At 50.9% G+C, this 26,226-nt stretch overlaps 1 protein-coding gene across 1 annotated transcript in view; it reads right to left on the reverse strand.

The window, feature by feature from the left end:
* Nucleotides 1–18,436: 18,436 nt before the first annotated feature.
* Nucleotides 18,437–26,226, reverse strand: part of AGFG2 (ArfGAP with FG repeats 2) — a 564,405-nt gene continuing 556,615 nt past the window's right edge. Inside the window, exon 13 of the mRNA XM_078670884.1 lies at nucleotides 18,437–20,355. Coding sequence (XP_078527010.1) covers nucleotides 20,296–20,355 — 60 coding nt within the window. The 3' untranslated portion in view covers nucleotides 18,437–20,295. The remainder of the gene's footprint in view (nucleotides 20,356–26,226) is intronic.

Here is a 26,226-nt window from a genome sequence, read left to right on the forward strand (position 1 = left end):
AGTCAAATGGTTGTATCAAAAATACGTATACTTTATATAAAAGATATATTCGAGCAGGATTATCACAAGACCAACAATAACGTTTAACGAATGGGCCACCAGATTACAATAGGCAAACTTAGTCTTTCAATGTTCGTTGTTCGGCAAGGTACGAAGACAGGGAAATAAGAACGTTGCGGACTCTGGATCCGATATCAACTCGGGACGGAGTTCAAGTGTACCTTGCTGTGGAAGTCCGAGGCGTTTCAGGCGCGGCTGGTGAGGGCTGACCCCGAACGAGGCCGACGGTTCTCCAGAGGATCTCTCCGGCTCGGTCCCCCTCGAGGAGCGAGGCGGGGGAGCTAGACTTTGGAGGGTTAAGGCGATCCGGGATCGATGCAGCTCACGGGGCGAGGCGCCGTTCAGGCCTGCGGGGCGTACTACTTCTTAGCACGCCGGCTCGTACTCGTGGATCTGGGAGGGGCGTCACGTTCTCGGGCAGACGGGTGCAGCACCAGGCTTCCAGTACCACTGTACGGGGAGGCCTTTCTTGAGGTGCGGCATGAGCCTTGGTATGCAGGAGGACAAAGCGAGACAGTCGGGTACGTTGCAACGTACGGACCGTCCGAGGCTATGGAAATGTTCTCCGTGCAGATTCCGGCTGGAGAGATGAGAGGTACGCAATCGCACTCCGTTAGCGGCGAGGTGACAGGAGAGCAGGCGGGCCGGCACTGAAGCGGAGAGCGACTCAGGGATGAGCGGGGCTCTCTACGGCGGGGCGACCAGGCTCCGAGCTGTCACGACCTGGGAGGGGGCGAAGGCACCCGAGTCACACTCTGGCGAGGGAATAAGAACTAAGGCCCAACAGCAGACGGGCACAAGCAGATAGAACCCAATGGTCCTGGGGTTCCGTTCAGGGGGCAAGCTCTCGATCGAGCCCTTGGAGATCGTTTCAGGCACAAGTCTACAAAGTCCTTTCTGGTCCTTTCCTCTCCGTTCTCAGCAAGGCACCACTGCAGGCCAGTCTAACAGGATACAGACTGGTTTCCGTCCTTCAGCTTCTCTTGGTCCTTCTAGTCAGGTAGAGGTTCGTCGTGGTCAAAACTGGATCTGATTTGTAAGGAGCGGAGCTCCTATATTTATACTGCGATTCTTTTGTCTTTGCAGGCCAGGGGGCCTGAGCCTGGTTCAACCCCTTTCTGGAGTACTTTGTTGACAGGACGCTGCCATCTTCTTTCAGGGTTCAGGGTAGAGACATCCGACGCTCTACGGGCGGTGGAGCCAGCATTGTGGTGGAGGAGCACAACCCTATTCAGAGTCAAGGACTACTCCGCCCACCCATCCTGGTATAAGCACCCTATTCAGCCCCTGGAGCACCCGACTATCCCCGGGAATCTCCCAGCCCTGTCACTCACACAAACCCAGACAGCAGATACACATCCTGGCAGAGGCGGTTGAACAGTTAGGCGAGCAAAGGCTAACTTTCTAAAAGTAGCGTTTGCAAACACAGGATATTAAAATAAACCTTACTGAAGGAAGTATTTTATTATTCTGAGTTCAGGCATACTAAACTTGACCTGCTACCGGGTTCCCAGAGCCTGCCGGGACTATAGCGTGTAATAGCTCCGACAGCTCGTCTGGCCTAAGAGAACCGGTAGCCCTTCAATAGTGAAGAACCAAAAGGGCGGTAATTCACTACTAGGACATGCCACCTTCTAGGCTTGTCCTACCTTACGCTCGCAATGCACCCTGCCCGCAGGCCTACCATAGGGGTGGCTGATATGGAGGTTAGGGAAGGTTCAGGGACTGGCAAGTGTGGGCACTTGCGCAATCAGCGTGCAGTACGAGACTGTACGCGGGGTCAGCGATGGCGGACCCAAAACACATCTTACGAGGCTGCTTCCGTGGGTGGCGCAACCAGCGCTGCAAGCCCACCAGCAGCATTTGTATCTACAAGCCCCGGCACTCCTCGTGCACGTTACTGGGGACTGATAGTAAACCAAATAAGCTAATCATGGAAATCAATTTCATATACACTTTACATTGGGAGCACTTGCACTGCGGCACGGGAGGGCCGTGGCGCAGTGCCCTGAGCATCGAAAACCAGCAAAACATCGGAGGCACATCAGCAAAAAGAGGAAGGGAGACTCACGCCAAGGTGCCAGGTCTAACACGTGTCCCCTCCAGCTGAAATGTGGGGAGAACTACCCTTGCCCAGGGAGTTCCTCATCACTAAGGCGGAAAAACCTTGACAGACCGTCAGCATTGGCGTGGTCTATGCCAGGGCGATGTTCCACCGTAAAGTCCATACTCTGTAGAGAAATGGACCACCTCAACAGTTTCGGGTTCTCACCCCTCATCTGCATCAACCATCTGAGGGGCCTGTGGTCCGTCTGAACTCGGAAGTGAGACCCAAACAAGTAGGGTCTTAGCTTCTTCAGGGCCCAGACCACAGCGAAAGCTTCTCGCTCAATCGCACTCCACTTCTGTTCCCGTGGAAGTAACCTTCGACTGATGAAGGCCACAGGGTGATCCCAGCCCTCCTCAGTCATCTGTGAAAGGACAGCCCCAATCCCATGCTATGAAGCGTCTGTCTGCACTACAAACTCTTTGGAGAAATCAGGAACCAGGAGCACGGGCGCCGTGCACATGGCTTTCTTCAGGGTGTCGAAGGCTTCCTGACAAGCGTCGGTCCAGATCACTTTCCGGGGCTGCTTTTTCGAAGTCAGCTCTGTCAAGGGGGCAACGATGGTGCCGTATCCCTTGACAAACCTCCTGTAGTACCCGGTGAGCCCGAGGAAGGCCCTCGCCTCCGTTTGGGGCTTGGGGGCTTCCCAAGCCAGGATGGTCTGAATTTTGGGTTGAAGGGGCGCCACCTGGCCGCTCCCAACTTGGTGTCCCAATACACCACTGATCCCTGCCCGATCTGGCACTTGCTTGCCTTGATCGTGAGGCCTGCCTTGCGCAGAGCCGCCAACACTTCCCACAGGTGTCGCAAGTGTTCTTCCCATGTTCCGCTGAACACTGCGATGTCGTCCAGGTAGGCGGCACTGAACGCGTCCAGTCCAACCAACACCTGGTTGACCAACCTCTGGAAGGTGGTAGGGGCGTTTTTCATTCCTTAGGGCATGACCCGGAATTGGTAGTGCCCATCTGGGGTTGAAAACGCTGACCTCTCTTTCGCCCCGTCAGTTAAGGCAATCTGCCAGTACCCAGATGTTAAGTCAAACGTACTGAGGTACCGGGCAGCACCCAACTGATCAATGAGCTCATCAGCTCTGGGGATGGGGTGCGCGTCAGTCTTCGTGACCGAATTGAGTCCTCGATAGTCCACACAGAACCAGAGTTCGGGTGTGGCTCCCGGCGTCGCAGCCTTCGGGACCAAGACCACTGGGCTGGCCCAAGGACTGCTGGAGGACTCAATCACCCCAAGAGCAAACATCTTCGAGACTTCCTCCTTGATGCAAGCTCGCACCCTGTCAGTCACGCGGTAAGCCTTGTGCTTCACCGGCAAGCTGTCTCCGGTGTCCACATCATGGACGCACCAATCTGTGACACCCGGAACCAGGGAGAACAAGTCCGAGAATTGCCCCAGCAACTGGCGGCAATTGTCCTGCGGTTCGGGGGTCAGGGAGGGTGAGAGGTTAACTCCACCCACAGACCCATCTCGCTCGGAGGCCACCAAGAGGTCCGGAAGAGGCTCGGTCTCCTCCTCCATTCCGTCATCGGTTGCCAACAGCATGCCCACTTCGGGCCTCTCCAAGTGGGGCTTAAGGCGGTTAACATGTAGGACCCTCAAGGGGTTCCTGGGAGTTTGCAAGTTCACCAGGTAGGTGATAGGACTCTTGCGCTCCACAACATCAAATGGACCCGTCCACTTATCCTGAAGTGCACAGGGCTCCACCGGGGCCAAGACCCACACCTTTTGTCCAGGCTGAAGCTCTACCAGAGTGGCATTCTGGTCGTACCACCGCTTCATCTCCTCCTGGCTGGCTTCCAGGTTTGCCTCAGCAAGTTTCCTGAATCGCCGGGTCTGGTTTCGGAAGGCCAGCATGTAGCTATATACATTCTGGGGAGGTTTCCTGGGAGATTGCTCCCACCCTTCCCTAACCAGACTCAGAGGTCCTCGGACCGGGTGACCGTACAGAAGCTCGAAGGGACTGAACCCGAGCGACTTCTGTGGCACCTCTCGGTACGCAAACAGTAGGCATGGTAAGAGGACGTCCCACTTACGCCTCATTGGTCCTTCCAGGCCCATAATCATGCCTTTCAGGGTCCGGTTGAATCTCTCAACCAACCCGTTTCCTTGGGGGTGGTAAGGGGTGGTGAACTTGTACGTTACACCACACTCTTGCCAAAGGGACTTCATATACTTCGATATGAAGTTGGTACCTCTGTCAGACACCACCTCTAGAGGGAATCCCACTCGAGAGAAAATTCCCATCAGCGCTCGTCCCACCACGGGGGCCGTCACTGTTCTCAGAGGGATGGCTTCAGGGTACCGGGTGGCATGGTCCACCAAGACCAGGATGAACCTGTTGCCCAGGGCTGTCTTGGGGTCCACAGGCCCCACAATGTCAATTCCCACTCGCTGGAATGGGGTACTGACGATAGGTAATGGTTGGAGGGGAGCCTTGTTCTTCCCTCCACACTTACCACTTGCCTGGCAAGTTTGGCAAGTTCTGCAATGAGCGTCTGAGCTCCGATGCATCTGGGGCCAGTAGAAGTGGGTGACAAGCCTGTCATAGGTCTTGTCCATCCCCAGATGTCCTGCTAACGGCACATCGTGAGCCAGACCCAGTAGGAAGGCTCTGAACTTCTGGGGTACCACCAGCACACGGGCTGACCCAGGTTCAGCAGCCTTAGGCTCTGAATACAGGAGATCGTTCTCCCAGTATACTAAGTGAGTTCCGGACCGAACACCATTGGCCTGGTCTGCAGCCTGCTGCTGCATACCCGCTAGAGAAAGGCACTTTATCTGCTCCTCACAGAATTCTTCCCTGGAGGGACCTCCTTCTTGCTGCCAATGGGTCAGCTCAGGCAAGTCTCCCAGTTCAGCGATCTGTTCCCCTGTAGGCTCCAGGGCATCCCCCTCAAGGTCTGCTTCCTCCTGGGCCGTGGGAACATCGGGGACCGGCTGTCCGCGCCCCCGGTGCCGCCTCTCTAAGGCCGGTTCCTGGGCCTCTCCTTCAGGGTCCAGGACCTCTTCAACACCCCTACTGGCTGCCATGGACCGTGTGGTCACGCACGCCCAGTCGGGTAGACCCACCATCCGCAGATGAGTCGTTTTCTCCACCTTTCCCCAAGGGGAGTTCTCCAAATCGTTTCCTAGCAGACAATCTACAGGCATGGAGGTCCTCACAGCGACTTGCAGAGTACCTGAGACCCCCTCCCACTCAGAGGGAACCTGAGCCATTGGACACTGGCTCTCAGAATTGTCAGCATTGACAACCCTACAGTAGGCGTGCGGTACTACCTGCTCTTGAGAAACCAAGTGCTGCCTCACTGCAGTCACACTGGCTCCTGTATCTCGAAGAGCCTCCGCCTTCTTACCGTTGATGGTCACTACCTGCGCATATTTCTTAGTGTTATTGGGCAGGTAGTTTTCGGGGACCATCTCACTGTCTCCTAACGAGACTAGGGTCATCTGAACGGGATCCCCACCCATTTGGACGGCTACTTCCTCCCCAAAGTTAACATTAGCTAGTTGCCGGGGGGGAGCACCAGTGGGTGCGGGTTTCGCAAACAAGCGACACTTAGGATCAGAGGCTATGTGACCCAGGTCGCCACACCTAAAACAGGTGATGGGCCCCTTTGGAACAGGTTTACCTGTCGGGCCCCCGGTTGATTTCGGGGGTGGGGAAGACTGAGAACCTTTCCCTTGGTTCCCTTAGGGGATTACTTTGGGGGCCTTTTTGGAACCCTTTCTGTTTTCCCTTGTCCCCCCCACTCTTCTGCTGGGGACCCTGCCCACCTTTGGCTGAGTCTCCCACTGGACCCTTGTGGACCCTGGTGCTGAGCCAGCGGTCCGCTTCCTCAGCAAGCTTCCTCGGGTTGGACAGCTTGCTATCGATCAGGTGCTGGCGTAACACAGGAAAACAATTATCCGACAAGTGCTCCCATGCTATCAAATCAAGCAGCCCTTGAAAATCAGTTACCTTACTACCCTTTACCCAACCATCCAGCGCTCTGCAGAAAAAGTTCACATACCCCACATACGTACCCCCTTGAATCTTCACACATTTCCTAAACCGCTGTCGGTACATTTCAGGAGTTAAACCAAACCGATTCATCAGGGCTTCTTTCATTCGTGGGTAGGAATTGGACTCTTCGGAAGGGAGATCTAACAGGGTATCCCGCCCCAGTCAGGAACCGTCCCCACAACCCCGCTCCCCAATCCTTCTCAGGGACCCGGTGGGAAGACATGGCTACCTCGTGGGCCCGGAACCACTGTCCTATGTCATCTCCCTTAAAGTACTCCTTCACCACATCTTTCGGTACGTAGACCCTGGACTCTACCTGGGCTGGCGTTGTGCTGCCACCAGGAGCTGCGTCCATGCTCTTTGCTTTCAGCTCCAATTCTTTCATGCGTATCTCGTGCTCCAGCTGGAGCCTTTCTCTTCCATGGCCATCTGACCTTTCAATCTGGCCATCTCCACTTCATGCGCTCTGGTTGTGGCCCTGTCTGCCAGCTCTTCTGACGACGGACCTCCCGGTACCTCGATAAGGCTATCAGGTGGATCCACCACCACCCGATTTGCTGGCTCTCTGGACTCCTTCCAGGCTCTCAGTGCCGTGATGCGTTGGACTCTGGTTTTGCAGCCCGCCTGGGAAACTCGAAACTTTTCGCACAGGGCTCTCAATTGCTCGAGTTTGCAATTTTCTAGCCCTTCCCAGTCAACATCGTCGATTCCAGAGATCACAGAGAGTACAACGGAGGGTGCTCGCACTGGGAGTGAACCAGGCATGGTTGGGAGATTGGAAATCTCTCGGCGAGAACGTAATCTGTGGCTTCGTTATTTGGTCTGCTTTCACTACGTGGTGATCAGTAATTCACTGTATATGAATCATAAATGCAAATCCGAAATCCTCACCGCTGCCACCAATGTTGGAACCCGAAGGTCTCTGGTTGGCACAGGTAGTTACTTGTGACAAGCAGGGACCCTGAGACCCAATCGTCAGGGCAAGGGAACTACTCCTTTGAATAACCCCTGCTCACCCTCTAGGCAACGTGGCGCGAGCAGACAAGGCTAATCTTCAGGGCGATAGTAAGTTAAGCATTTATGATCACACACAGTAAACCCACTGACCCACCACAAATGGACACCAGTCAAATGGTTGTATCAAAAATACGTATACTTTATATAAAAGATATATTCGAGCAGGATTATCACAAGACCAACAATAACGATTAACGAATGGGGGCCACCAGATTACAATAGGCAAACTTAGTCTTTCAATGTTCGTTATTCGGCAAGGTACGAAGACAGGGAAATAAGAAAGTTGCGGACTCTGGATCCGATATGAACTCGGGACGGAGTTCAAGTGTAGCTTGCTGTGGAAGTCTGAGGCGTTTCAGGCGCGGCTGGTGAGGGCTGACCCCGAACGAGGCCGACGGTTCTCCAGAGGATCTCTCCGGCTCGGTCCCCCTCGAGGAGCGAGGCGGGGGAGCTAGACTGTGGAGGGTTGCGGCGATCCGGGATAGATGCAGCTCACGGGGCGAGGCGCCGTTCAGGCCTGCGGGGCGTACTACTTAGCACGCCGGGTCGTACTCGTGGATCTGTGAGGGGCGTCACGTTCTCGGGCAGACGAGTGCAGCACCAGGCTTCCAGTACCACTGTACAGGGAGGCCTTTCTTGAGGTGCGGCACGAGCCTTGGTATGCAGGCGGACAAAGCGAGACAGTCGGGTACGTTGCAATGTACGGACCGTCCGAGGCTATGGAAATGTTCTCCGTGCAGATTCCGGCTGGAGAGATGAGAGGTACGCAATCGCACTCCGTTAGCGGCGAGGTGACAGGAGAGCAGGGGGCCCGGCACTGAAACTGAGAGCAACTCAGGGATGAGCGGGGCTCTCTACGGCGGGGCGACCAGGCTCCGAGCTGTCACGACCTGGGAGGGGGCGAAGGCACCAGAGTCACACTCTGGCGAGGGAATAAGAACTAAGGCCCAACAGCAGACTGGCACAAGCAGATAGGGGGTTCCGTTCAGGGGGCAAGCTCTCGATCGAGCCCTTGGAGATCGTTTCAGGCACAAGTCTACAAAGTCCTTTCTGGTCCTTTCCTCTCCGTTCTCAGCAAGGCACCACTGCAGGCCAGTCTAACAGGATTCAGACTGGTTTCCGTCCTTCAGCTTCTCTTGGTCCTTCTAGTCAGGTAGAGGTTCGTCGTGGTCAAAACTGGATCTGATTTGTAAGGAGCGGAGCTCCTATATTTATACTGCGATTCTTTTGTCTTTGCAGGCCAGGGGGCCTGAGCCTGGTTCAACCCCTTTCTGGAGTACTTTGTTGACAGGACGCTGCCATCTTCTTTCAGGGTTCAGGGTAGAGACATCCGACGCTCTGCGGGCGGTGGAGCCAGCATTGTGGTGGAGGAGCACAACCCTATTCAGAGTCAAGGACTACTCCGCCCACCCATCCTGGTATAAGCACCCTATTCAGCCCCTGGAGCACCCGACTATCCCCGGGAATCTCCCAGCCCTGTCACTCACACAAACCCAGACAGCAGATACACATCCTGGCAGAGGCGGTTGAACAGTTAGGCGAGCAAAGGCTAACTTTCTAAAAGTAGCGTTTGCAAACACAGGATATTAAAATAAACCTTACTGAAGGAAGTATTTTATAATTCTGAGTTCAGGCATACTAAACTTGACCTGCTACCGGGTTCCCAGAGCCTGCCGGGACTATAGCGTGTAATAGCTCCGACAGCTCGTCTGGCCTAAGAGAACCGGTAGCCCTTCAATAGTGAAGAACCAAATGGGCGGTAATTCACTACTAGGACATGCCACCTTCTAGGCTTGTCCTACCTTACGCTCGCAATGCACCCTGCCCGCAGGCCTACCATAGGGGTGGCTGATATGGAGGTTAGGGAAGGTTCAGGGACTGGCAAGTGTGGGCACTTGCGCAATCAGCGTGCAGTACGAGACTGTACGCGGGGTCAGCGATGGCGGACCCGAGACACATCTTACAAGGCTGCTTCCGTGGGTGGCGCAACCAGCGCTGCAAGCCCACCAGCAGCATTTGTATCTACAATCCCCGGCACTCCTCATGCACGTTACTGGGGACTGATCGTAAACCAAATAAGCCAATCATGGAAATCAATTTCATATACACTTTACATTGGGAGCACTTGCACTGCGGCACGGGATGGCCGTGGCGCAGTGCCCAGAGCATCGAAAACCAGCAAAACATCGGAGGCACATAAGCAAAAAGAGGAAGGGAGACTCACGCCAAGGTGCCAGGTCTAACACGTAGTTACACACGTTAGTGGTGGTTTCTTTTTATACTTGACCTCATCCTCTAGGAGCGCCTTTCTGGGTTGGTTCCTTGCCCGTTATTGGCATTTTCTTAGGATGTAGTCTGGGTAGCCCTTGTTAGAGAGTTTATTCGTCAGGTCCTTTGCTTGGGTGCCATAGTCTTGTAGTTTGCTACAGTTTCTTCGTAAACTAAGAAGTTGGCCATAATCTATGAAAGATACCAATACTGGATAACTGAAGTTACAGGTGAACTAGCAATCGTGGTGTCTCATTGTTCACACAGCGGGATAAAATATTGAGCCCGCTTGTACCGTCTAGGTGTACAAAGCAAAGTACAAGGAACATACAATACAAACATAAATATATGATCACAAAAATCATGCAGTCTGAGGAACATGCATAAATCCAGGGCTCACTACAAGAGAATCAGAGTAAACATTTCATACCGCATCACCTGCTACGGTTGAGGGCACAAATCATTATCAGAAATGCTTGGTGTAAACATCAACACTACTGTGCAAGGAGGCATTATCAAAGTGCTTAAAAAGTGCATTAATGCAATTGTGCAAGGAGGCATATTCAGCTTTGAACCCACTAGAGTGCTCCTAACTGCCTAGTGAGGGCTTATGTGCGCCATGTTTTGTCAAAAGTGCCTAATGCAATGAGCTTGGAGCAATTGTTTAGCATAACATACATAATGCAACTGTGCAAATATAGCATACGCAAAGTGCTTGGCGGCAGCGTTTTGCAGAACTGTGCAAAAAGACAAACTTGTTAAAACCCTCTTATCGGCCTGTTAGTCTTGGGTGCCTGGTGCAAACAATGCATTTGAGCAAAAATAGCGTTTACTACAACTGTGCAAAGGTAGCGTTTACTGGGCTTTTAGAGCATACACCAGTGAGTAGAAATTGTCTATTACTCTTGATCATCTAATCCTTTAATTGATGCATAAGTGACTCTGGGACAGTGATCAATAAGCCTCGTGTTATGTCCCTAGCAACCCCCGTGAATTAAAAATGTTATATAAACCCTTTCTAACCCATGGACAGCATTCATGTAACAATTGTAATCTGTCTGTTAAAGATTGTTAAAAACTACACAAGTCGAATACTCAGCGTATAATCCTACGAGTTTAGGGCCTCTACGGCCACCGTTCTGCAGGATCCAGGACTTAAAGATAAGAACTCCTTATGCAACAATGCCCTCCGGTGCACTAGGTTTAGGCACAAACAGAGTACATGTGAAAACTCTGCTGTGCCCGATCCCATAAGGAACCACCCCCACTCTACCTGCAGTAAGACTGGGTACTAGGTGAACTCAGGACCCATGGAAAGCAGAGCGAGGGTGGCTTACCTGCAGTAGGGCTCTTTACCACGTGAGCTCAGGTCCCATAGAGAGCAAAGCGGGGGTGGCTTACATGCAGTAGGGCTGGGAACCAGGTGAGCTCAGGACCAGTGGAGAGCAGAGCGCGGCTGGTTTACCTGCAGTAGGGCTGGGTACCAGGTAAGCTCAGGACACATGGAGAGCAGAGTGAGGCTGGTTTACCTGATGTAAGGCTGGGTACCAGGTGAGCTTAGGACCCTTTGAGAGCAGAGCGGGCTTGTTTACCTGCAGTGAGGACTGTTATCCCTGACCTTGAAGGTGTGCTGCAACCACCACCATCACTTTTGTGTACACCAGAGGGGCACTGGTGAAGCCCAAAGAGAGCACAATGAACAGCAAATGCTCTTGGCCAACTGTGAACCGTATGCAGCACCTGTGGACCTGCAGGTTGGGAATATGGCAATAAGCATCCTCCAGGTCCAATGCCACCATTCAGTCTGGTCTATAGCAGACAGGACTTGGGCTAGTGTGAGCATCTTGAATTTGTCCTTCCACAGGAAGATGTTGAGGGTGTAGATCTAAGAGAGGGCAAATGCCTACTGCTTTTAGCACAAGAAGCAGCAGGCGTAACAACCACTTCCTCCTTCTGAGGCTGGAACCTTCTCTTTTGGCTGAACTCTCTGCTGCAACAGGGACATGTGACTCTCCGTCAGCCATCCAGATGATGCTGGAAGATGCGACGGGGTAAAAAGAAATGGGACAGTGCAGCCCGGTCCTACTTGTCTGACCTAGTGGCGTCCCACCCCTGGTGGAAATGCCAGATCCTAGCCTCAACAGGGGGGCTGTGTGTCATGGAGGGCACACTAGAGAGGTTTTGTGGCAGCAGCAGCTGGAGTGACAGGGGACTGAGTTGCTCTTTGTCCCTGATGCCCTTGGGGCAGCCTTTGTAAGCTACAGCCTTGACCACAAAAAGTTTGGGACTGGCAGTAGGTACTGAATTTGGAAGTATTAGAATCCTCTACAGTACCCTCAAAATGCACTAAACCATTGATTGAACTGTTTGGATGGGGCAGACCAGACTAAGGAAGGTGATGTAGCCCTGCTTTCTTTAAAATGTTCGAGTGAAGTCTGCTTTCTCGTCAAAAAGGGGAGAGCTATCAAAAGCCATGCCCATTAGGGTTGCTTGGACATCCCCATAGACCTCATCGAGGCATGGCGCTGAAGCGCCACACTCGGACCAATCGGCCAACCTAAGTATTCAGTTGTGTTCAAGCCAGACCGGATCATACATTTTGCTACATCATGGCCAATGGCCATACTGGAAAGCTTGAGTCAGGGAAGTCTGGAGGTCGTCCGGAACTGCTAGTAAAACTTCGGTCACTGTGTCCCATAGGGCATTAGAGAAGCAACCTAGGAGACAGCTGGTGTTTATCAATCGCAGAGCAACACTTCTGGAGGAAAAGATGGGCTTGCCAAATGTCTCTATCCGTTAAGACTCAAAATCAGATCGGGTGATGAGGAAGGCATTTGGATTTATCCTACTGGTGGAAGCCTGCACCACTAAGCTCCCTGGTGTGGGGTGTTGTGTAAGAAAGTCATGGTCACCTGGTGGGTAGGGCTGAGCAACCGATTGACTGGTGGCCCACACACGGTTTTGTCTGAGAGGGTATAAGAGAGAGCTTCATTAAATGGTAATAGAAGTGCTTGAGCAGGCTAGAACTGCATCAAGAACATTAGTCCTCACCTCCATAACAGGGAATGAAAGTTCTAGTACTTCTGCCCGCCGCAGAACAGCAAAGAGGCACACACTATGATGGCAGGGCCAGGAGGAGAAATGAAGCTAGTATATGGATAAGTATCCAGGTTACTGGCATTTTGTAATTCCTCATAGCAATTTGCTTCATACTGGGGAGAAAAATCATCTCCTTTATCAAAATGGACACTGTCTGAATCTGTGCTGAAAAAGGTGAATAAAGTCTGGCCCCTTGGGTGTGGTGAGGGCAAGGTATAAGAACCGACAGGTTGCTCACTCGCTGCGCTCTGGTGGGATCAAGGTGTGGCCTTAGTTGAGGAAGATTTTGCTTGGAGTAGGGGGTGGAGGTAATAGGTTGTGAATCCTGTGCAGCGGGTGGTGGCGGAACCGCAGTTCACACCGGAGCCAATGCTGAACCCAAAGGGGTTAGAGGGGGGACAGACAGCCCCAAAAGCGGATCTTGCATTAGAAGTCCGACTAGATGACCCCTTTTTTCCTTGGGTCAAGTAGGGAAAACGCATAGCAAAGCCTCCCTAACCGCATGCGCGCTAGCGGTTTTCCCGCTGCGCGCTGCGATTTAAAAAAACCCGCGTTACGTGACGAGCTCAGCTCGTCATCCGCGTAGCGCAGGTTACGCCCATGACGAGCTGAGCTCGTCATGAGCGTAGAAGGGGTTAAAGACCTCCACGTGCAGCATCATTCAGGAGGTCTCGTGAATTCAGGGTGCATGGGGTCTAGGTTTGAGATCAGCTCCAGTGAAAACAGGGAGAAAGACCAGGTGGCTCTTTGATGTTCTCTCTGGAATTTAAGAGTGGCAGAAAAGGGCTAATTTCCACTTGCATTTCTTATGCTTCTTTTGGGACTTACCTGAAGATTTTGAACGCGACAAAGATTTGCCACAGAAACGACTACGGGAATGCGACCAGGATCTTCCTTTCAACGTTGGCCAGTCATGGAGTGGTCTGATGTTTGAAGACAAAGCTTTGACTTGTTGCCTTTGGATTCACCTCAGCGCAAGCCCTGAAATTGTCCTGCTACCCCAGGCACCATAGGCCTATCTAGTAAGGGTCTGCCACAGACATCTGTTTGTGACAGAGTACAGGCTCGCGCCAGGATAGTTTCGACTAACAGTGCGCGTTACACGTAACCATATAACATAACATAACATAACAGTCCTTGCACGGCTTACAAGGTGACATTTTCTACTTTGCTACTGGAAAAAAATTGCACAAAAAGTCTTGAAAAGACTAAAGATTAGCTCTAGATCCGGGTCTAAAGGAGTGGAAAGCCTGAGAAAGACACTGACGTCAGTGCGCATGGATTGCGCGTATATGTGGCTCCGCTTGTCACTTCTGGGCCATAACAATGTCGATGCAGAGCTGCATGATGCCACCTACCGGCGTGCATGAGTACTGCTTGGAAGTTTCTAAATCCCGTCTGACGCCTGGGGAATATTCACAAGCTGCAGACACTGGGTTTAGAAGTATCTATCAGAAAGATAATTACATATTCTACCGGAGACAGCCTATAAGGAAAGAAAAAAATATTTCTGGACAAGTAGGTGGTCCTATCGGTCAGATTTCAAAAAGGATTTTAAAAAAGTACTAAGGTGAGGTGGAGAATTACAAGGTCTTGGATTTCTGTTCTCTGAATGAGCGTTTATCCTCAGAGCAGCAACAGTGAATGTTCTTCTTCTTGCTTAGAGCTTCACAATATTGTCTGCTTTCTTGATTCCTGTCTTTGCTGGTATCATTCCCAGGCATGAGCAGGTTCATCTGTACGTGCAGAAGCAGCTGGAGCCGTGACAATGAGATTGGGGCGGTCCGCTGACGGTACTGAAGCTGCTGGAAAGGAGGGGCCTCTGGGACTGCTTGTCAACAGGAGTCCCCCTTCACCACTGGGAATGGAGGTAGCTCCTCAAGAACATGCTGGCTCCAGAGAAGAGGGCATTTTATTAACCTCTTCCATTTCATCACCCGACATTGAAAATGCCAAAGGGGCCATCCTCTCCCAAAAACAGAAGCTCCCACTTTCAACTATCTTGGCGTGAGGAGTTCAGTGATGTCTAATGGGATCTTCTGCCCCCCCTCAACATCAAAAGCCTCGAAGTTGACTAACACTGCATCAAGTGCTGTGCTGTGGAATGTCCCACTGGAGATCTTGGAAATATTATAGTTATTGTGAACAGGGTGGTTGTAATTACATCAGACAGCACAGGCACCAGGGAAAAGTATTACCTGCATCGGATAATACCTTTTTAAGTGGCAACAGTTGATGGAGTCAGTGTAACAATATATTGCAGGGCTGCAAAATCCATACCTCCACGGAGCGGAGATGAAAAAGGCACTGCAAATGCTCAGAACAAAATTATTGGCAAACTGCGCAAATTCTAGTCTATAACAGCACGTACTGCTTGAGAAGCAAGATACAAATGTACGAGTTACTTACCTTCGGTAACGGACACCACCACAAGTGGCCGCACACACGACCTCAAGAAGTAAAAGCAACCAACATAAACACCACGGAGAACAGGCACCCGAAGGCGACCAGAACCACTAGCAGAGCGCAAGCCATATGACAGCTACCACTACCCCACATAGGGTACCTTAAGTCCCAAAATATGGGAACCCTCTTTGGGAGAACTTCCGCAGCAGAGGAAAAACAAAAGAGCCACGGGGAAAAGAACACCCCCGTGAAGGCTTTACAAGCAGCCCAAGCAAAGCAGAAGGCCTAATCTCAGGGCCAAATCTGCGCAACAAATACGGCAGAACACACACACAAACAAAAGGGCCGTCCAGCAGCCAACAATGCCAAAGTCCAGGAAAGGACGCAATTGGCCAGAAAACACTCCACAGCCAGAACAACCGGTTAAAAAGGCCTAGAGTCAGCCCAACTCAGGAGTCACTGAGGAGGGGACGGAGGAGGAGGAGCAGGACGGAGCCTCGCCAAAAGCCTTTGGATGGCAGAGTCGGCCGGGGCATGAAACAACAGGCTGCCATCAAACGGAAGGTCGATTAGTCGCTCCCGAATATTCTCAGGGAATACTCCATCCCCAAGCCAAGCATGGCGACGGAGAGCGACTGAGGAAGCCATGGCCCGGCCCTGCACCTCTGAGATGTCCAGGGCGGAGCGGAGAATAAACGCCGCAAGCTCCCGGCCATCCAACGCATGATGCCGCAAGTCCACCTGACCAGTCTCCTGGGACGCCGCGGATCCCAGAGACTCATTCGAGTTCCAAAAACAGGAGGAGGCCCTAGCCAGAACACACAAGGTGTTAAGGGTCCGCAGGGCAGCGCTGGTGGAGGCGAACATGTTGCGCCCCCAAGAGTCTAGCCAGCAGGCCTCCCGGGACGGTGGAGTCAACAGTGGCGGCAGGGAGGGAAAAGCGGTCCGCAAAAGGGGGCTGGCAGCCGAGGGGTTAAGGGAAAGACATGCCAGGTCAAGTGGCGCCGGGAGATGCCGGTGCAGAAGATGATGAGGCACCTGTTCCCCCGAGACAGGACACCTCCAAGCCCCCATCAAGGAAGAAAGGAGCGAACCTTCAAAGGGAAGCAAGACTTCCCTCCCACCGAGCCCTGGTTCAGGACCTCTAAGAGATGGTCCGCCGGAAAATGAGCCACCGGGTCAACCATGCACAGAATGCCCACAGCCGTGGACACCGCGTGGGCGAAGGCCGCCCCCGCCTCCATAGGACCCCGTGGCGCAGAAAGCAGCTCCTCCGTGGGCGAAAGCTGCAAACTAATGCGGCCGTCCCCGAGGCCAAGCGGGAAGGGCAAAGGCCAGACCTGGAAGTCAGAAGGAGCCGAAGATTGAGGGACCTGCCGCTCTTCCGACGAACACCTCTGCCTCAGGAAGGACGGGGAGCCGCCCTTCGACGCCGGTGAAAAAGACACCATCCGGCAACCAGTCTCCGGGGAGGACGACACCACTATGCAGCCTGCCTCTGGAGAAGAAGTGTCCGAAGAAGAGTCCGCGGTACGATCCCTGTGCGGAGCCGTAGAGTACGCCGCCTGAGGCAGGACATCGGTACCATCTGGCGTCACCGGGCACGGTTCCTCCAATCATCCCGCACCGGAGACCGGAGTGGATATCTGAGGGGAGCTGGAGCCGAACCGGCGCCGGGACGACGCCGACTCGACCCTCGCTGAGGCAGCCACCTGTGTGGGGTAACGAGACGGCCCAGGGGAGTGACACGAAGCCCTCCGCCAGCCGTGGCCCAGAAGGTGGCGGAGATTTCCCGGCAACCCATGTGGTGGTGCCAGGGACGATTGAACCTCCGACTCGCCCTCCAACGAGGCAGCTGCCTGTGGGGAGGGACGAGAGGGGCCCAGAGAGGGATGAGGAGTCCTCACCCGGCCTCGACCCGGAGCGGCAAGGAGGGGCCACCGACCCCTGTGGCTCTGCACGGACCAGCTGCTGCCGGCGCTGTAGTGGCGTCACCTCGGCCTTAGACAGGACCACCTTGTCAAAGGACCGAGAGGGGCTCGGGGATGCGAACCGAGCCCCGGCGACCTCCCGCGACACCACAGGCACTACCGCGGGAGTTTGCAGCGAGGCAGAGACGTAGTGGCCTGAAGGAGGTGCCCCGGAGGAGCTGCACCCAAACAGGGCCACATCCTCCAAGCCTGGATCTGATCCAGTCAGTGCCAGAGCTGCTGGCAGCACCGCGGAAGACCCTACGCAAGGCGAGGGGTCCGCCGACGCCCCAGGAGGGGAAAGAGAAGAAGCCAGCGAGGCATGCAAGGCCGTCGCGTATGTCTTCATTTGTACTCTCGACGCCCCAACACCGGGAAACGGTGGATAGGACGACATGCGGGTCGCATCACACACGGAGAGTCCACGCCCCCGGCGGGCAGGGAACCCAGCCCCCAGGGACAAACTGCGACACTTACCCACCGGGGAGCGACGCTCACGTGACATCGGAGAAGGATGAGGACGAAGACCACGGCCGTATCTGAAGCCGTCTGCCGAAGCTGATCGAGGGGAGTACGTCGACCTGGAGAGACCCGCAGAATGAAGTTTCATGCGGCGCTCCCGCCGCACCTTCGGCTTCAACTGTTGACACGCCTCACAATCAGTGGTGCTGTGATCCTTCCCCAAACACCACATACAAATGAGGTGAGGGTCCATCGCTGACATAAGACGCCAACAAAACGTGCAAGTTTTGAAGCCCGGAGGCATTCGCACACTGTTCCACCAAAAGAAATGGAGAAAAAAGGGCCGAAACAGGCCTGTAGCAAGGACCGGATCCGCGTTGCACGCAGAAAAGGTAAAAACTGACGTAGGCGCGCCGGGGCGGGTCCTATGTGACCTCGCTGATGCCACGTACACGGATGACGCCTGGGGGAGTTGCGTGATTTTGCCCCGCCCCCAGCGCGCAGCGATGCTGTGGCAAAAGAAATTCCGGATCCAGTCTCACGCCTGGGGATAATTCTACGTGAAGGAATCTGCGGCTAGTAAGTCTCTAGCAGATGCTTCATGCACAACGACAGGTAAGACGTAGGCTATAGAGCATAGTTTCTGGTCCATCTATGTTTAGCTGGCACAATTTCAGTAGCTCTCACATGCCTACACTACCTCTTTTAATTTGGAGGGTGCTGGACCTCGCATCAACAGCATTAATATTTAGCTGCAGGCCTGAAGACCTGAGTTAGGATAAAGTAATGGGAGCATGAAGTTCCAGAGGATTAAAGTGGTTAATGAGAAACCATACAACAGTTTGTGAGTATTAACTTGAGTAGCAACATGGTGTTGGATCATCTGGTGAACAAAAAGGAGTTTAACTGTTAATGATACATGCAGTATGCTGCTAATAATGATACAGGTTATAGTAGTTTTCGAAAGATTTGGTAAAACTGGAAAATGTACTCTTTTTAAAAAGTTATAAGTCAAAGACAACAAACTAAACGTGATAAATAAAATGCTTTTATTTAGTATATAGACAACTTTGTGAAGTGATAGGAGAAGGTTTTGTGGGTACATTAAAAGGAAAAGGAAACTGTATCTGTGTAAATGTTCAGGAAGTTCAACAGTCTGATCAGCCCAGCTCATATAAGTAGGACATTGTTCAGAGTCTTCGGGTTTGTTCAAAGAGGCCATGAACAGAACAGTGTAGAATTCATCCCACAGTAATCTGCAGTCAGGATGTTCCTTAACAACAGCACATGTACTGAATAATTTGATTTGACTGCTGAAGACAATAAAATCCAAAGCATGGAAAGACTTCAATCATACGGTCTTCAATTACAGCCCAACCATCTTCCAAATTCTCTGGCTTTCTGCCCAGTCACCTTCCTCCTGTATATAAAATACCTTTAGTGGGGCCATCGTGAACTGTGCCATTTATAGCAGAGATCTCCAGAATGCTTTTATCCAGAAAATGTGCTCTACAGCTCTGAAAACCTTTCTTTTACTTCATAGTGCCAGCTCCCACCTTCCTCTTAGCTTTGTCCTCTACTAACTTTCACACTGGTTTGTATGCCCTTTCACCTAAATCAACTCGAACATATCATGACTTTGTTCCAAAGCATCCAATTTTTAAATCTTCGTTTGCAGAGCCTGGTCCTCACACCTCCCCATAAATCATGGTCCCCCTACTGCAGAAATACTTTCCATAGCTTCTTTTGGTTCTCTGTATGGGACATTTTGCTTACGTATAACCTACCTTTACTTGGTTAGCATGGCAAGGCCACCTAAAATTCTGATGTGATTTTTAACTATTAAGGAAACTTCAGGTGCTGCTTATTAGTTACATAATAAATGATTGAAAATTAATTTGCAAAGGAACCCGCTAACCACTTTAACCGTATAAAATACATTTGTAATTAGCAGGAGATAAGAGGGCATACTCATGTCAGAATGCCAAAATCGAAGGAACTGCTTTTGTCCATACTACCTGTTGTAAATATTATCCATGTTATTATTTATGGATTTGACCAGAGTCCTTTCACATGAACTTTAGGTCTTACTATTTTTAGCTCTCAACCCCTCTCTTCCTTCAAGCTTAAGGTCTTCAAATAGGGAGGTGCTATTTGCTCTACCAGCCGGGTACCTTAGTTCTACCAAAAGTATCCAGCTAAGTGGCTATAAGAATCCAAGATAGTCTACTTTGCTTTTGCTCTCCCCAATGGCAACAGTAATGTGTCTCAGACATTACCTACCGACACAGTCCTCACCCACTGTCTCTAGTCAAGCCCGCTTCAGTAGGAACGTACTACATAAGAGAAGCCAGGGTAATTATCCTGGAAGCCCAAATCAAGTGAATGTGAAATAGGAAAACCTTCTCTTTAGACTTAAAGAAGTTGATTGGGTCAACTGTTTAACAAGTAGTGGGGTCGGTATCCTTAATTAATCATGCTTTCAATGCAGATTGCATCAACCCTCTTCAATACTGTAAGCCCATAGCCCTTCAGATATAACAAAAAACTAATGTTTGATAGATTTTGCAGCTCTTTACTAACAGAATGTCATAATATTCCTTTCACAGTTCCCAGAAAAGTAACCCTCCCTCTTAAAAAAACACAAAAAACAATTGCACGTGAACTCTCCAAATCTGCTTTGGTGTGTTCTGCATTACATATGACAATGTAAGCAAGGAAATCAATAGACACTTTGCAATTTGTTTGCATTTTTCTTAACGGCAATAGAAAAATAATTCAAACAAACTGCATTGCTTTAAATTGAATGTGAACTCATTTTCAGTCCAGGTCCCTCCCTCCTATCTGTAGAGACAGGGGCTGTTGTGATGCGACACGGGATTATCCAGATGCTATAAAAAAGGGTTGGTGGTTGGCGGTCTGGATGCAAAAGGTCCTGATGGTGGTCCAACCTACAGGAGGGAAGAAGACCAATGTGTCAGAATTTTGTATTTCCAGCCATTTCTGTTTACCAAACAATCCATTCCCAAGACGTGAAGGGTGCATGTCCAAATTACAAGGCCACTACTATCTGTTTGCAGCATACCCACAAATTAAGTGAGCAAGATTGCCGGATGTGGCTCCTTCAAACAAATCAGGCATAAAACGTAAAAAATTCAAGTGGTAGAATACAATCTATGCGAAGTAATGTAGAGATCAAAGTAATTCAAATAAAAGGAGAAGGGAAGCAAGTGCCCTAGTATTGAGACAGGACAGATTTCAACACAATAGCTGAAGCATCTTCTAATACAACCAATGGACAAACAGCCTAACAGAACTAGATTGTCTATGCTTTGAAGCAGGTGAGAACACATTTAATAAAAAAACAGCCACAGGATCTCACCGGTGTACCAGAAAATGATGAGAACGTGTCATACACAAGGAGGGATCTATGTATATGACAAACAAGGACACACAGCCAGGAAACTGACCTTGAGATTTTAAAGTGCAAGAGTAGATGCCTTATGATTCATGATAAATAAAACTGCACAGTAGTAGATTGACACTTGTCTTAGGTTTATGTTTTTCTTCTGAATCACAGAATTGTTTTTCTACATGAAGGTCCTGAATACTTTTGCCTTTGTAGATTTCGAGGAATATGCCGTACAACCTTAACTCTGTGGTATTGGCATTCCCCACAAACGATACACTTCCTACCTATGAGTTAGAGCATTTGCACTACATTATTTTTCTCAACAAGGAATATAATGTTCTAGTGAAGAAGCTTCTTCCCTTCCATTATAAACTCTGATCCCACCCCAAAGTTCCAAACCACCTGCAAATGTTTTGTGAATCCTAGAAAGTTTCAACTTTAGAGAATAGTCTCAACACGTGGAGACCCTTTTTATGTCCTCTTCATTCCTACTAGGATTTCCCATTTAGAACCAGATGCACATTTTTTACACTAGTTTGTGAACCCCATCAGTGAGACAAAAGAATTGTGAAGCACCCCCTAATCACTAAATTACACTTTCGGCAAATAATTGGCACCCCAACATGCAACCTACAATGCCCCCTCTGGATCCCAATTGATGTCACATTTCTCTCTACCACCAGAAAGGGAATTCAGTTTTTTGTTAACCAAACACTACACAGAATGCAATCCATGAATCCAGATCACAAAAGAGAGGAAGAGCTTCACTTGTGATGAAAGTCTACGAGTGGACTCTCACTTGTTCAAGAAAAGTGTGCTTTCACTCACGTCTATTTCATTGTTTGATTGTCAATTAGCATGAGCTACAAAATGCATCAGGTTTGTCTGAACCAACTAGAATCATCGCTTGTTAATCCTGCTACTTTAAAGCAACAACGCAGACAAATATCTGCCCAAATTAATAGCTGCATTCACAGACCATAAAAACAAAGACTAGATGAACAAGGTACTTACCTTCTGTAACGCCGTATCTGGTAGAGACTATATATCGCTGCAGATTCCTTACCTTTGAATTTGCCCAGGAATCAGACTGGATCCGAAAGATTTTTCGTGAGCAGTACCCCTGCACGCAGATAGGTGGCGTTGATCGGCTCAGTATCCATCGCCCATGCCGGAAGTGATGTCGCAGCACCTATATAGGTGCCACCCAGGCGCGCTGACGTCAGTTTCCCTTCATGACGTTCCACACCAGAAGCATAGAGCCATGAAGAACACCGACCACTGGTGTGTCAAAACTAGGGCCCTGAAAGGAGTCATCCCTGACCCTAGAGCAGTGAGGATGGGTGAGTAAGGAGTCTGGGGCTAGATATAGTCTCTACTAGATAAGACATTACCTAAGGTAAGTGACTTGTTTGTCTGATAGAGACTTCTAACTGCAGATTCCTTTCCTTTGAATAGATGCCCAAGCAATACCATTCCCGGGGAGAGTCACCGACTAATTTCAAACGAGAAAGTCCTGCAGGGCCACATGGCTAAAGTGTCCATCCCTGCACACCTTACTGTCCAGAAAGTAATGTTTGGTGAACATGTGCAGTGAAGTACATGTTCCTGCCTGCCAGATAGCCAGGAGCAGAACTCCGCATGCTAACGCAATGGTAGCAGGTTTAGCTCTGATGGAATGAGTTCGCAAACCTTCAGGAGGTTGCATCTTGGCCAGTGCATAGCAGATTTTTATGCAGAGTATGACCCAATGAGAGATGGTCTGCTTCTGAACCACCCGAACTCTCTTCGTACATGATGAGTTGGCCGCTCACCTGGAACTCTTTGGCACCGTGAAGGTAGAACGACGATGCTCTTTTCAGGTACAGGAGGTGGAATTGCTCATCTTCTTTAAAAGGATGTGGAGGTGCATAAAAAGTAGGCAGGGTGATTAACTAGCCTACATGAAACGGTGTGATCACTTTTGGCAGAAAACAGGCCCGTGTGCAATCCACTAGTTGGTCAGGCTATATGGAGGGATAAGGCGGCTTAGATGATAAAGCATGCAACTCATTCACTTTACAGGCAGATGTAAGTGCCACAAGGAAGGCTGTTTTCAGTGTGAAAAGCCTAAGGGGACAATTTTGGAGAGGCTCGACAGGAGTGCACATTAAAAAAGTCTAGACTAAATTAAGGTTCCACTGTGGCATAATGAATGTTGGGGAAGAGAGGAGTAAGGCCTTTGAGAAACCTACGCACAGTAGGGGACCTGAACAAAGAGGGTTGGTAAAGCAAATGCAATAATGCAGAAATGGCAGATCGATAGCCCTTAAGAGTGCCTAGAGCAGTGCCTACTGCGCAAGGGATAGAATGAAGAGTAAGACTTCAGAAAGAGGAGCAGAAGGGGGTCAATAGTTTTTCTGCACAACATGCTACAAAACTATTCCAATGGCAGGCGTATACAGCCTTGGTGGAGGCATGCCTGGTTGCCAAGATGATGCTACAGACTTTGGAGGAAGGTTGAAAGCTGTCAACGGTCACCACTCGTTCTCCACGTGAGAAGGCAGAGAGTGGAAAGGCTCAGATAAAGAACCCTCCATTGCTGTTGCGTCAGAAGATCGTCCCGAAGGGGCAGACTAATAGGAGGATCAATGGCCATGCTCAGTAGCTAGAGCTACCAGACTCTCTTTGCCGGGTCCAGAGCCACAAGGATGACTTGTGTCCGGTTATTCTTGATCTTCTTGAGAACTCTGGGCAGGAGTGGTATGGGTGGAAAGGCATAAAGAAGGCCTGAACTCCACTTGAGATGAAAAGCATCTCCAAGCAAGGGCTGCCTTGGAAACTTCAGTGCGCAAAACTGCTGACCTTGTGCGTTCTTGGTGGACAGTTTTATTTTTATTTATTTTTATTTATTTTTTATTTAAGGTTTTTGTAGAGCGCGTAGTAACCCGTGAGCATCCCAGCGCTAGAACCTAGAAAGACGGGCGGGTATGATAGTCAGGGAAGACGGAAAGATCAGGGAAAGAGCAGAGTTTTCAGTGATTTTCAGTGATTTTTAAGTTCCAACCAGGGCTCTCCCCACTGCTGAAAGAGACCTTGTACCACCTCCGGGTATAGACGCCATTTGTGATCCACACAGCATCTTTGACTGAGTTTGTCTGCTCTGCTGTTCAGAGAGCCTACCAGGCGTTGAACCAGTAGGGATATGCTGTGCTGTTCCAGCCATGTACAGAAGCGCATGGCCTCTTGACAAAGAGTCCTCGGCTCCACACCGCCCTGTTTGTTGCAGTACCACGCGGTGGTAGTGTTGTCCATGAACACCTGCACTAGTGTTCCTCTGATGGAGGTTAGGAAGGCTTTCAATGCCAGTCGGATGGCATGAAGCTCCAGCACGTTGATGTGGAGTCCGGATTCCGTCAGAAACCAGAGTCCTGTGATCTCCACCTCTCCCAGAGGACTGTCCGATCCCAGGAGTTACGCATCTGTCACCACTGTCGAGTCTGGTTGGAGAAGAGAGGGGGGGTCTGCCTATGACCCAATCGTGGTTTGTCGGCAATCACTGCAGATCTTTTGCAGTTCCCTCCAAGAACTGTACCATGTTGGAGAGTTTCCTTATGCTGCACCCACTAGAACTTCAGGTCCCACTCCAGAGCCCGCACATGCCATCTGGCATGTGTTACCAGCAGGATGCAGGAGATCATGAGCCACAGCAGCTTCACAGTCACCCTTACCAAAACCGAGGCAAGAGGCTGAAACATTGGTATCATAGCCTAAATATCTTGGACTCACCGCTCAGGAGTATAAACCCGAAACTGCAGTGTCTAGAAAGGTCTGTTGAAAGGAAGCGTCTAAGAGGGAATCAGGTGTGACTTTGGCACGTTGATAGTGAACTGCACCGAGGGCAGAAGGGGCGCTGTTGTCGGGAAGTGGGTGTTGACAGCCTGGGGTGAGCCCTCCTTCAGCAGCCAGTCATCAAGATAGCAGAAGACTGGCACCCCTAATCACTGCAGATGAGCTGCAACCACCGTCATCACCTTGGTGAACACTGGAGGGGAGCTCGTATGGCCAAAGGGGAGAAGGGTGAACAGATGATGCTCAAGGCCTACCTTAAACTGCAGATATTGCTGGTGCGGAGGCATGACGGGAATATGAAAATAGACGTCCTGCAAGTCCAACGTTGCCATCCAGTCTCCTGTATTCCAGACAGACAAGAGCTGAGCCAACATCAGCATTTTGGATTTCTCCTTCTTAAGGAAGAGATTGAGTGCTCACAGATCTAGAATAGGATGAAGGCATTTGTCCTTTTTGGTAACCAGAAAATAGCAACCAAAGCCTACTTCTGGCCCTGGAACCCTCTTTATGGCTCACTTGGCCAAGAGAGCTGTGACTTCCTTGCAGGGAAGGACCAGATGATCCTCTGTCAGCCGGTTGTGAGATGACAGTATGGGTAATCTCGAAGGGGAGGGAGTAGCCCCTTCGGACAATCTGCATAATCCATCAGTCCGATGTTATGGACTGCCAGTGGGGCAGGTTATGGCAAATCCTGTTGCCAAGTGGGTGCACATGGTGGTAAAGGGGCAGACTAGGAGGGTTTAGAGATTTTTGCAGTAGGGGGCAGCAGACTGACCAGACCACTGGCCTCCTGACCCACAAGGTATGTGAGTACCGTGCCCTTGTAGAGGCTGGGCAGCTTGCGCTGCACAGTGGCTTGGTGGGAATTGGCGCAGCTGGAAGCCCCTTCAGTAGCTATGAAAGGAGCGAAAGGCGGATTGGGCGAGAAAGAGGGGCCGCAGTGAGGCCCAAGGACCGGGTTGTAGCACGAGAGTTCATGAAGCACTGGAACGTCGAATCCGTCTGGTCCCCGAAGAGAGGGGTGCCATCGAAGGGCAGCTCCATAAGGGAAGTGTGCATATCCCCCGAAACGCCATTCATCCCCAGCCAGACTTGGCACCTAAGGGACACTGTCAGAGAAACCGCACTATCTAGTGAGTCGGCCGTGTTAAGTCTGCATTGAATTGTGATCCTTGCTGCATCTCTCCCTTTGATAACTATTTGGGAGAGCATGATCTGGACCTTCTCCGGGAACAGTGGCAGCACTTGCGCAAGAATATCGACAGAGTATTGAAGTAATGGAACAAAAAGCAGGCGGTGTTCACAGACCACGATGCCAGTTGGAGGAAGAGAACATCTTCCCAAATGAGTCCAGCCACTTGGATACCCTATCCGGGGGAGTGGTAGGGAAAGCAGACCAGCATCTTGAGACGTATTCACACCACTGGCTTCACCCAGTTCCTCACACCAGTCCATATCTTGTTCTTCCACATAGGGCTGGTATTCCAAAGGGTCCAGCAACCCCTCCTAGTCTTCCCTGAGGCCTAGCCAAAGAGAATAGTGCTCAGGCTCCGACCTGGGAGGCAAGGCACCGGTTAGC

The sequence above is a fragment of the Lissotriton helveticus genome, chromosome 12 (genome assembly GCF_964261635.1).
Source record: "Lissotriton helveticus chromosome 12, aLisHel1.1, whole genome shotgun sequence".
NCBI classification, from domain to species: domain Eukaryota; kingdom Metazoa; phylum Chordata; class Amphibia; order Caudata; family Salamandridae; genus Lissotriton; species Lissotriton helveticus.